At 31.4% G+C, this 13,000-nt stretch overlaps 1 protein-coding gene across 1 annotated transcript; it reads left to right on the top strand.

Moving 5' to 3' along the window:
* The first annotated feature begins 9,163 nt into the window (after positions 1–9,163).
* Positions 9,164–13,000, top strand: LOC115974528 (GDSL esterase/lipase EXL3-like). Its single transcript, XM_031094930.1, has 5 exons — positions 9,164–9,528; positions 10,762–10,892; positions 11,515–11,748; positions 12,035–12,290; positions 12,417–13,000. The coding sequence occupies exons 1-5, from the start codon at positions 9,246–9,248 to the stop codon at positions 12,605–12,607; spliced, it is 1,095 nt and encodes a 364-aa protein (XP_030950790.1). The 5' UTR covers positions 9,164–9,245; the 3' UTR covers positions 12,608–13,000.

Consider the following 13,000-nt stretch of genomic DNA (forward strand, 5'->3'; position numbering starts at 1 on the left):
TATCGTAGAGATTGTTCTCTAGATTTCCAGAATTCAAGTTAAAAAAAAAAAAAAAAATCAAGTGGCTCAATGCCTATTGTAGGGGTAAAGTCCCCAGATCATACAATAGGCCTTGGGCCCCATATAAAATTCGACCACGTCTGAGGAGAAGGTGTGGGTACCAAAAGGGCTTCCGGCCCAATTCTTATGGGTCCACAATTGTTTAAAAGGCGGTCCGAGGAGAAATGTCTCCTCGGACGTACCAAATGTGGCTCGAACATGCACTTTGCCAGCTACAAGGATTCACTTCAACGAGTATTATTAACAGGGATGAGTCTCACAAGCCCGTAAGAGGGAGGAAAGTGTAGGATGCCAAGGGAGAGGCTACAGCTGCCACATTAAATGCATGACAGTTACTTTTCCGGCCGCATTAATGTGGAGAGGACTTGTGAACAGTATTACCTTGGCTACCATAACTCACAAAAAGATGGGGGAGATGTCTGATGGGACGGACACTCAAGTGAAGGTCCAGATGACCAATAAATGTAAGGTCTCGATGACTTCAAGGGGGTTATATAAGAGGGGGGAGTCCCCATGAAGAAGGGGACTGGACAGAGGAGGAACTTAGAACAGAAGAAGAAGGTGAGAACATAGCCTTTGATCAGAGACAGAGATACATCCACTACGTCTCCTCGGACTGTATATTTAATGGACATGAAGGAGATTTTCTTATTTTCAATTGCTGTATGGCCCAATGTTAACTAATACGCACTTCGTTAGGGCCTAGTTCTGTAACCCACTCTATCCCTGTTGGGCCCGAACCCCAAATCGTGACCTTACACCTATATATCCGTTTGGTTTGGTTTGGAAATGGTATATGGTGTAACAGGTTTCACATTTGTGGAGTTCACCTCTATGTAAGAGGAGTAGGGGTGGAGCTAGGGGGGACACCCCCCCCCCTTGACTCGCCCAAAAAATACCTTTAATTATTAAAAATCCCTGCCTACTTTTTGTTTTTGGGTTTTTTAAATGTCACTTTGTTTCTTTGATTCTGAAACAGAGTATAACTTTTCAATGAACTATTGAGGAATCTTAAGTCCTCCGCTAGCATGCCTTATACTGAAATTTTTTTAGTTTGTCCCTACCATATTATCATTTGAACATTTTATGGGAACACATTAACCAAAATAATAGAAATTCACATATATTGCACTCAGTATCTATCTAATTACTAATAGTTTCATTCATAACTTGAGTTTTGGCTCTAAAAAAAAAAAAGAAAAAAAAAATCACTCATGTTAGAAATATCTTAATAGATAATTACACTATTATGAATAAGCTTTTTTTGTTTGTAGAGGTTTTTTTTTTTGTGTAATTACATTAAATATCACTTAGTATTTAAATGAATAACTTTTAATTTTTCAAATTGGTTTCAAATACTATATATTCACAGAAATTTGTGTAAGTGCATATATCATATATAAATTTTACCCTCCCTTAACTAAAATCTTGGCTCGATCACTGAGGAGGAGGTACGCGATATCCTTTGTTTCAGTTTCATCTCTCTTCACTTTTAGTTTATTTTTTAAAAATGTTATCACTTATGGTTTTTGGATAGTAATGGCCATATCATATTTCGTACTGGCCTATGATGGACTTTGTTCAGCAAAAAAACAAAAGAGAACAGACTCTCGGGCTGACATTATCACGTGTCCCATTAATTTCTGCGTCCTTCGCTCTTGCTTAATAGTCGATGGGGGTAACATCGATATCCTTTATTTTTAACAGATTATTAAATGGCCTAATATGCACAGTAAGATGGACTCTTAGTTTTAAGTTATTATTATTGTCAAAAAGTCCCATAATTTAATTGACATATATCTTAGTATTTACAACGAAAATATACATGATTCAAATATCTTGGCTCTCAATTATTGATATTTATTTTTGATGTCACGAAAACTATAAGGAAACAAACACGTTGTTTTTTGAATGAAAAAGAAACTAAACACATTAGATTTTGAATTAAAACCTTGAATCTACCAGGGGTCTCTGGAATTCATAAGATGATAGAATTCTATAACTCATTAGAGTAAAATAGACAAAGTCTGTATTTTTATAAATATGTAAATTGAATTGTCCTGGAGGCTACAATATGTTTAAATAGTGAAAGAAACCTTAGGGTGGCTATGAAAACGCACAGAACCTTAATCCACGCTAATCACGTAATTAGGTGGCAAAATAGCTATTTTTGTCAAAAATAGCTAAATTTAGATAATTTGTGGAAATTTGAAAATACTGTCTCTAAAAGAGATGTCCCAAATAGACGGGACATTATTATGACTTTTAAACTAAAAATTATTAAGGAAAAACAAATATTACTATAAATAGCAAAAATATTATTTTTGGGGCCTTAACGAATGAATTTTCCTAAATTTAGGCGACGCTCGAAGTTTAGAATCTGGATCAGAATGCTGTTTCTTTTTAACCTGTCAAATTTTATGCAATTCTAACATCCTTGCCTGATAGCCTATTGGCACCCCCTTGATTTTGTATCGTGACTTTTGACGCTCTTGCTGCTCTAAGAAAGTTTGTGCTGTTTGTTTTACATCAATTTTAGTTTTTTGTTTGGGAAAAGTTGACTGGTGCCTTTAGGCATTGGTTTAAGATATATTTTAAGAAACTTTTTATAAAAAAAAATTAATTTTTTTGAAGGTTTTTTATACTTCCCATAAAAATAAAGTCATAACTTTCCCATAATAATCTAGCAACCATCACTCTAAATGCACACTCCCCAAAAAAAAAAAAAAAAAAAAAACTCTATATAAAGTATACACAGTTATTTATTTATTTTTACTTGGCATAGGATTAAAAGAAGAAAGAGGCCGGAATTGGTAAATGAATAGCAGGGAAAGACCCTACGCCATCAAATAGCAGTTGTCTTTGTCAGCTTGGAGGTGAACATTAATATATTGGTGAAACTTTTAGGTGGGAGTTTGAAAGCAAAATAAAATAAAGAGTTACTATATATTTTTTTGAGAATCAAGAGTTACTATATATTTTTTTGATAATAAGAGTTACTATATATGAATCTATGAAACGGACAGGAAATGCTATTAATCAAAGCCACGTGCGTAAGCTGTTGAGCCGTTGAGTTATGAGACAGTTCAACTGGAAGTGACGTACTGCTCACTTAATTCATTCCGTTGCTTTTGTATATATCAGTATTATTGTGTACAGTATGCATAAATTTCACAATATTCTTAATTTTTTTTTTTTGAGAATTCACAATATTCTTAAATTAAATTAGTATGTTAGTATAAAAAAGAATTAAAAATTACTGTGTCTATGTGTGAGTTAACATATTAATATAAATTCTATTTTTTTTATTGTATTCCCAGCCTTATTATATATATATAGAGAGAGAGACACACACACATGTGCGATGTACAACATTAAAAAATATAATATAAAATAAATAATTTTTTTAATAGTATAGGATAATAAAATACATAGTAAAATTAAAAGAACAAAGAAATTAATTTTAAGTTACATGATGAATGAACATTATTGCGTAAATTGAATACAAATCATGGTCTACTAATCATGGTATGCTATGTGTTTGATTTTTTTTTTTTTCACTTCAAACTTTGGTTATTTTATATAAGAAAAGTCAAATTAATACATGAAAAATTGTAATTAGCTTAACATAAACTGAAACACAAAAAATGGGACAAAAGATTTATATTCGTGTAGATTCAAGTTGTTATAGAAAACTAATGATTATGACATATTATTAACTATATATGTTAATCAAAGCTTTTAAAAAAAAAAAAATTACTTTGCAATAGATTTTCATCTATAGTAAACTACATTAATATTTTTAATGTAATTATAATGAGTCATATGGTGAAATTATGTCTACCTTGTAATGCTTATATTGAATCAAATAGTGTAAGCATGACATGTACAACCCTATTTTATTTACTAAATAAAAATAAAAATACATTATTATTAATTTTTTTAAAAACTTTTGGTAGTAGAATTTTAATAGGAATATCATTTATTTTTATTTTGAAAATTTGGCTAATCAAATTTTACTTAAAGCAATAATGTTAATTATTATAATGTATTATAGTGTATTATATTATAGAAGAAAAAGAGTGGGGGGGGATCAATTAAAACAAAGGACAGTGATGTGATATGATATGGGCATGAGCTTATGTGATATATAAGAATTAAACCTAAGAAGTTGTTTTAGAGGGTTCACATAAGCTAATCCACTAGACCAACTTCTAGCTGTCACCCTTTGCTAGGTAACTCAAGGGATGAATCATTAGACTCCTTCAACCTTTTTCTAGAGGCACTCCTGTCTACAGGAGCAATTTTATTCTCAGAGTTTGTGGCCCTGGTTTGTCTCCTCCGATTGCCCGCTTGGCTATGGGATTGATTGTTGCCATTGGAGATAGCTCGAGGGACAGAGAGAGTACAATTCCCATCTGAGTTTACAAAATGCACTAAATCTGCCCACTCAGCCACCTCTGAAATCTTGCCTGAGGAATTAACGCAATTAGAATTACTATGAGGCATGAAGTCAGTACTGTCAGGTGTCGAATCATATTTCCTGAGATCACGGTCAATCTCGTGTAGTTTGGAAAGAAATAGATTTTCCTTATGCATCTCCCCCGAACTAGCTTAATTTGAACCCACTAGACCAACTTGAACCCAATTACATGAGATGTTTAAGGATTAACTAAATCACACCCAATTAAGAATTAACCCTAAGAAGTTGGTCTAGTGGGTTCAAATTAAAATTTCTAGCTAACATTTTGAGGCCAACTTAAAGAGATTTGTAGTAATTTGTTTATAACAACGGTGAGACTATATACACAATTAGGGGGCTACACACCACACAAAATCTGACACTGCCCAGGGGCGGCTTGATGCATTTGGGGGACTAAGCGAAAATTGATTATTTTATTTTAGATGTAAAATTTCTACTAATTAATATGAACTACGTATAATTTTTTCTTTTTTTTAGAAATTTTATAGATAGAAAAAGTTTGACAAAATTTTTCATACTAGTTGTGGCAGATTGATAGTGATAAGTAAAAAAACGGTGTTAGTGGTACACTTAGATGAGAACTAGTAAAAGTTTGCAAACTCAACTTTTATTATTATTATTTTTTATTTTAGAAGTGCAACATTCATAATATTTTTTATAACAAATCCTAGATTTTAAATTACTTTTTGTTTTCTATTTGAAAATAGCACTATAATTATTTTTTTTATCATCAATAACAACCTACTACTTAACATTAATTGTAAAAGTGTTATAAAAAATATTATAAATGTTACATTTTTCTTTCTCTTTTATTTGTTTTTTATTTAATAAAAAATAATATTTTATTTATTAATTATAAATAATATTATTGATTAAAATTTAGAGATTTTTTTTTTTACTTAGGCCTCAGGGACTGCATTTTTTTTCTCTAACATTCAGCCGGCACTGACACTGCCCCATCTGCTTCCCTGTCCCTAGTGAGTCCCTAATAAAGATTGTTGTCCTATCACTTAATTATTTTGAATGGTGTGGTGATAAGATTTTTTGGCACGATGCCAAGATGATCACTATAAATGAAGGTTGTCGTGGTTGAGCGACTTATGCTGCAAATATTGATGGCAACGCAGCGCAACGCTAAATTAACAAGCTGTAGAGATATATACGTGGACTGTGTTGTTATATTTTTTTTTTTTGGGTGTAAAACTGTGTTGTTATATCACCTGTATGAAAAAAGCTTCAACTTTATATATATTCTCTGTCTTTCTGTCATAATTCCTTAAGTTCATAGGGCGTGTAATTAATGATGTTTAGGGGCTATTTGGTAAGGTGTTTTGAGCAATAATTTTCAGTGTTTAAACAACATTACATATATTTTCACACATTTTTTCATTCACACGTATTTCTAAAAAATACAAACAACATTATTAGAACAATATTACCAAACAACCCTTTAACCATTTGATTTGATGTTAATTAATAACTCCATCGTGTTGCTTAAATCAACCAAAAACATAAGCAACAATGAATTATGACTTGTGGGGCTTCATGCTTATACAAACTTTACAAGTACTTGTTGTCAAGTCATCCTACAATACTCAATACTATAATCTATCATATGTTTGAAAAATACTATGCTTTTACACGCTTAAATAACACTTTTTTTTTTCTTTTCAAAATATATGTAAATAAAATTGAAAATTCATGCCAAGAAAAAAAAAAAAAACATGCAGCATGAAACCTACTTAATATTGTGCCCAAATTCTCACTAGTCTTCCAAAGTTTCAACTTTAGAGTTCAGAATTATGGATAAATAACACACGCCCTATTACATACAATGTGTAAAATATTTTTAAACCGAAATGAAATCGTGACACTACCCCCTGGGCCCTTGGACTTATTGTTCAACTATATATATACGTCCTTTACAGCGCGTGGACCCGTTTCTTAAAATTTCTACAGGCGTCAAATAATGCATAAAAGAGACTAGCTAGCTAGCATTCAGAAATCAGAATACCAGCTGTTTTTTTTTTTTTGACGAACAGAATACCAGCTGTTAATTTTCACAGGACAAAGTTTTGATCCACTTTCAATAATATCTCAATAAATATATAGTACCAACTGTCGTGGCGTGCTAAGATTAGCCCAAAAGTGTGATTGAACACCGAAGCTGGTTCATCTTTTATTTATTTGAAAAGTTGTTCACCAAACATTCTACTTTTTTTTTTTTTTTTTTTGAATATCCAAACATTCTACTTTTCCATTAAAAAAAAAATTATACCAATTCTTTTTTTTTTCCCTGATAACCTTTCTAGAGCAATTCATGTAAATACATCTCTAATTGGTTTTTATGACTTCCCAATAATATTTTATAATTTTATTTGGAGAAATGTTACGTTTATGATATTTTCACAACACTTAATTAATATATTACAGATAGTAAATTATTATTGGTTTTAATTTGAACCCACAATTTAAATTAATTTTTTAACTACCCGTAATAGGTAATAATAACTTGTCACTTAATATATGTTGTGAAAATATTTTAAATGTCTCTTTTATTTTTTTATGATATAAAAGGTGGTGGCAAACTAAACTTGAATTGTCTTGTTCATTTCGTTTAGAGAAGGTTTAATGTGTTTGAAAGGCGGGCAAAAATTGGGGAGGTACTTTTTATATAGCCAAAAAAAGAAAGAAAGGGTGTCAATCTAAAAAAAAATCAACAAACAAGAATTCTAATAAGCTTAAATAATAGTAACCAACACTCTTGCCTCTAACATATATTTGGTCAACATTATTTTAATTTAATGACCATTATGGTCCCCATTGCAACTCGATAATTTGATATTATTAATTGTAAAGTAGATAGAATTGATTATAGAGTCATTAATATAGAAAATAGGGTTGCTAGCTACTAGCTAGGTTTGATGGAGGATGAGGATCCCTTGCCACTATTGCATTAAATTCTCATTTTTCAAATTTATTCAGCTAAGAATAGAAATTGAAAATAGATTATAGGAGGTGCTACTGAGTACTGATGGCTCATTTTTATAAGATTTCCATTAATGACGAAACTAGTCCCATAATACATCAGTTTAAATATATATATATATATATATATATATATATATATATAGAAAGAGTGTTTCTCTAGAAGACTAGAACGGCCACGGGTAAAAGACTTGTGATGTTATTATTATTTTTTATTGTTGAGAAAAAACTAAGCATATTGGTGCATGATATATATATATATATATATATATATATATATATTTATATATAGATTAGTGGGAAATGTTTGTTTTACACAAGCAAAATTATACTAAAATCGATTTAAAAATTACACTAAAATCGATTTTAGTGTAATTTTTGCTTGTGTAAAAGAGTGTGCAATAAAGCATATGTAATGAACAATAATGTATATTATTATCATTATTATTATTATGTTTGTGTCCCGATACTCTCTAAAATATGCCTTAATATAAGTAATTGGAATGTGATTTTTTACAGTGTCGATCTCCCTATATACTCTCTAAAATACCCTAACATATAAGATTATAAGTAACATTAATCCTACCAAAAACAATAAGAAATGAGTACAAATAAAAAAGAAGTTAATTTTAATAAAATAAAAAATCAAAACTCTTTAAAATGAGGTTAAACTTAACCGCATTTTATTAAAAATTAGCATACTGTTTTTATTAATTAAGAGTTAACAAATTGCAGTTATTTGTCCCCCAAAAAAAAAAAAAAAAAACTAATGGCTGTTATAAGAGATTCTCCTCCATGATTTAGTTGCAGTACCTATTAAACATATATCCCTATTTTGTTTTTTGTATTTAATTAACAAGTTTATATTTTTGAAGTAACGTAATCTTTATATGTTACAATCCTTATCATGTAAATTCATTTATATTTATATAAATATAATACAAAATACTTACTACTTACTACATCAAACACACTTTTGTTCCTTTAAAGTAGTTATCATCTTCTTTAATTATCATCTTGTATTGCAAACTTAACTTATTCACTTCATTGTTTTTTTTTTTTTTTGTGCCGTTTTGATTTTACCCCCCACCCCCTTTTCAAACTTTAAACCATATTTATATTTCTATTTTTAAGGAAGAAGAGAAATTTTTTATTTATTTATTTATTTATTTTTGGTTAAGAGAGGTACTTATATTAAACAAAACAACAAATATGAAAATTTTTTTTGGAAGTAGAAATTTTTTTTATCCTCAATCTTCAAACCGTATTGAAAATTTTTAATTACTTTCTTAATTTTTTTTAATTGATCAAAAGTTTTATAATTTAATTGATTGACACTTCTAATATTTACAATGAAAATATTTATGAGTAAAACCATTTCTACTTCAAACATCAAATTAATAAAAAAAAAATATAAAAAAACTTCACGATTGTAATAAAGTGGGCAGAGGAGCTAACATCAGCTATATTGTTTATTACATTCACAAAAAAAAACTATATCGTTTATTACAGAGTCATATGACAAAGATTTTTGTACAATTTACAGCTAGATCAGCATATTTCTTGTGTGTGCGCATTAAATGACGTAGCGGTTCTATAATTTTTTATAATATATATACACGAAGGGTATAGCCCAAATGAGACAAATACAATCAACACTTTTTGTGTCACCTTAGTAGCCAAAAAGCAAAGATTCATCTAGCTAAAAAAAAAAATGCAGTTCCTCTTTAGTTTGTCTTCTTTTTCTTCTTCGGCTATAGTATTGTTTAGTCTCATTGCCTTTGTTCTTTTCTGCAACACCAATGCTGTTTTAAGGCTACCACAAAATATTTCGGTGCCTGCAGTTATAGCTTTTGGAGATTCAATCGTGGATACAGGCAACAACAACCATCTAAAAAGTGTAGTTAAGTGCAATTTCGCTCCGTATGGGAACGATTTTAGTGGCAAAGTTCCAACAGGTAGATTCGGCAATGGAAAGGTCCCAGCAGACCTAGTAGGTATATATCTCTCTCTTTCTTTCTCTCTTTGCATTTGTACTAGTCTTTTTTACATTGGGGTTTGTTTGTTTTCTATCTCTATTATGTTATTTGACTTGAAAAATTCAAACTTTAACATGGTCCTCGGTAAAATCACAGTAATTTGACCCAAAGGAACAAGTAGAAACCTTTACTCGTATGTAAATTTTTTCTTTTATTAGAGGTTTTAGTGTGTCATGGTAGGCAATTTTATAGTATTGAGGAAAACTATCTATTTTTATTCATTACTCTGCTTTAGATCTTAGTTCCACTTCCCAATAACCAATCAATGGTGTCATTTTTTGCATGTGATTGCATGAGTGATAGTTCTCGCTCCTCTACGTGCACTGCTTTCTCTGTTTGCCCATAATCTTGGCAGAAGTTAGACGCAACTAGTCAGTCTAGTCTGCCCTTTTTTCTTTCTTTCCGTCTTTATGTTTTAGTTGAGAGAGAGTAAGAGATACAGAGAGAAAGAGAGGTGACTTTAAATTGGGTCAAGGCAAAAATGTCGAAGAGAAATTAAAGAAATTCAGACCAAGTATTCTCAATTTCTCATTCATTATTTGTGTAGTATATGTTGAATTCTAAAAAAGAAAAAAAAGAAAAAAAAGAAAGAAGTTTGTGGTCTATGTATTTTGACTATTATCATAATTTAGATGATAACGTTTTAATCCTAAAAAAACAAAGATCCTGAAATGAAAGATGGACTTGACAGTCCATTTGTTCCACAATCTGCCTTGCTTTAAATGCCTTGTCTGGTGGTTGAGTAGTTGAGACCCAGTGATGAAGAGAGAGAGAGAGAAGAATAATGGCTCTCTTCATATTCTTGCAATTTGCAGAGTGAGCATCACTGCGTCAGATGAACCTATGATATGTACTCTTATAGTTATCGACAAGGCCCAAATGAGTTTGTACGAATTAAGGCTCGTCAGGGATAATTAGGTTATTTTACCATATAAATAAATTGCACACTGAACTTTTAAAAATTGTTATATAATTTGGCGGTGAAAGTAAACTGCATGGGAATTCTTGTTCTTTTGTAGGATTTATCCCCATCCATAATCTCCCACCTAAAGTTTTTGTAGAGAACCCTGGTCTGGGTGATGGGGTTGGATCTTCTTAATATGTACTTTTTATTAATAAATATAGATATATATATACACACACGTACTAGTTCAAATTTATTTTATTGTCTAATTTTGTTTCAACTTTTAGCTGAGGAATTGGGAATTAAAGAGCTTGTGCCAGCATATTTAGATCCACAGTTGCAACCTCAAGAGCTCAAGACAGGTGTATGTTTTGCTTCAGGTGGCTCAGGATATGATCCATTGACACCCAAAATAGCGGTATGCACATTAAATTTTGTTACTTTCCTTTTGGATTTAAATTCTATAAGACTATTTAGAATACCCATACATGCACCATCTATTTTTTTCCACTTCAAACTCTTAAAAAATTAAGTAACAGATAGCTCCATATTGAAGATCACTGTAATCTATCCTTATTTACTTCAGTACTAAAAAAATTTATTACTTCTCTAAAAAAAATTTAAATAAAAATGTACTACATCTTGATTCCCTCCCAAATACAAATATAGGAGGACTTGGGCTTTCTTTTTGGATGACCAGGATTCTTGCTTTGGGTCCAAACCAAGGAAAAGACCTTTTAGTGGGCCAGCCGTCGGCATGGGTCTCTCCATTGTGTTAATGTGTGGATTGTGCGGAACCTATAATTTTTTTTTTTGTTCCACGGTACCTATAAAATTAATAAAAAAGATACAGAGTCCATTTAATTTTGCCCAAACGAATCTAAGTGATTTATTTAAATACTAATACAAATAAATAGTTTTATAAATAACATAAATTGATTGTACGAGATTAAGATAGTTAGCTAAACTTTGTCCTTTACCTACATACTTTGTGCCTACTATTCTTTCTCTTATTCCAATTTTTTTTTTTCTTCCAAAAGTCGGTCCTATCTTTGGACGATCAATTGAGAATGTTCAAAGAATACATAGGGAAGCTTAATGGAATTGTTGGAACGGAGAGGACAAAGTTCATCTTGGCCAATAGTTTATATCTCGTGGTAGCAGGTAGTGACGACATTGCCAATACATATTTTGTTGCTCATGCACGAGAATTGCAGTACGATATCCCTTCTTACACTGACCTTATGGCTAACTCTGCTTCCGAATTCTTAAATGTAAGTTTTCATCTTCTCAATTTAACGTCCATCACTCATTGGCTTTCTTTTTTTATACTCATTATTGTTCCCAAACTCTAATTTTCCCCTACAAGAATAATTGTAGCAAAGGGAGTAGAACTATCATTGGTGGGTTAAAAAGTGATTTCAATGACATGTTCAGATTAGAAGTTAGAACTAGCTTATTACCTAAGATTTGTTACGTCAATATTATGGACGTAACAATACTCTAATAACGCCCTATATCTCTCTGTAACTAAATTATGTGTCTTGTTATGTTCTTAAGCAAATATATGCGCTAGGGGCGCGAAGGATTGCAGTATTCAGTGCACCGCCAATAGGATGTGTGCCATCACAGCGAACTCTGGCTGGAGGATTACATAGAGGGTGCGCAGATAAGTACAATGAAGCAGCAAAGATGTTCAACTCAAAACTTACTGCCAAGTTAGACTCCCTTAACAGGAACCTGCCCAATAGTAGGATTGTCTATATTGACGTTTACAACGCTCTACTTGATCTCATTGAAAACCCTGAAAATCATGGTAAATCATTAATATTATTACTACTATTATATAAACATTACCATTACTATGTTTCATCAATGTACCTTTCCTATCGTCTTGATCATAATTTCTGGTTTCTTCTTGTTTTTTTAATATGTAATGCAGGCTTCCATGTTGTGGAAAAAGGGTGCTGTGGTACAGGGGATATAGAGGTAGCTATACTGTGTAACCCAGCATCTCCCATTTGCGAAAATGCGTCTGATTATGTATTTTGGGATAGTTATCATCCCACTGAAGCAGCATACAAAGCCCTTATATCTCCACTCCTCCAAAGGTACCTCAGTAGCTTCTTCTGAGGCAACCAACATAGCCAAAGTCTCTTCAAGTCGAATTGCACCACGTACTCTTATTTATCTCAATTGGCTCGTCTAAGTCATATTTTCAAGTTCAATGGCGATTCCGGCTTTTCATTCATGATATATAAATATATGTCAATTTAGAATTGGATTGTTTTCCCCCTACTATTGTAACCATAGTTGGTCATGGTTTCCACAATAAAACATTGTGGTACGTACCGTATTAGTTTCATACATCTGTACGTACGGTATTAGTTTCTTACATGTGTGTTTCAATGAGTTGAAGTATGTAACATTATATAACTATTTAAGTATTCTACAAATTTGGCTCCGCTTATTACACATGCTATTTGCATTCCATCAAGCGGACGTAAATTGATTCCTTTTTCTTTA

This window comes from Quercus lobata, chromosome 2, assembly GCF_001633185.2.
Source record: "Quercus lobata isolate SW786 chromosome 2, ValleyOak3.0 Primary Assembly, whole genome shotgun sequence".
Lineage (NCBI taxonomy): Eukaryota > Viridiplantae > Streptophyta > Magnoliopsida > Fagales > Fagaceae > Quercus > Quercus lobata.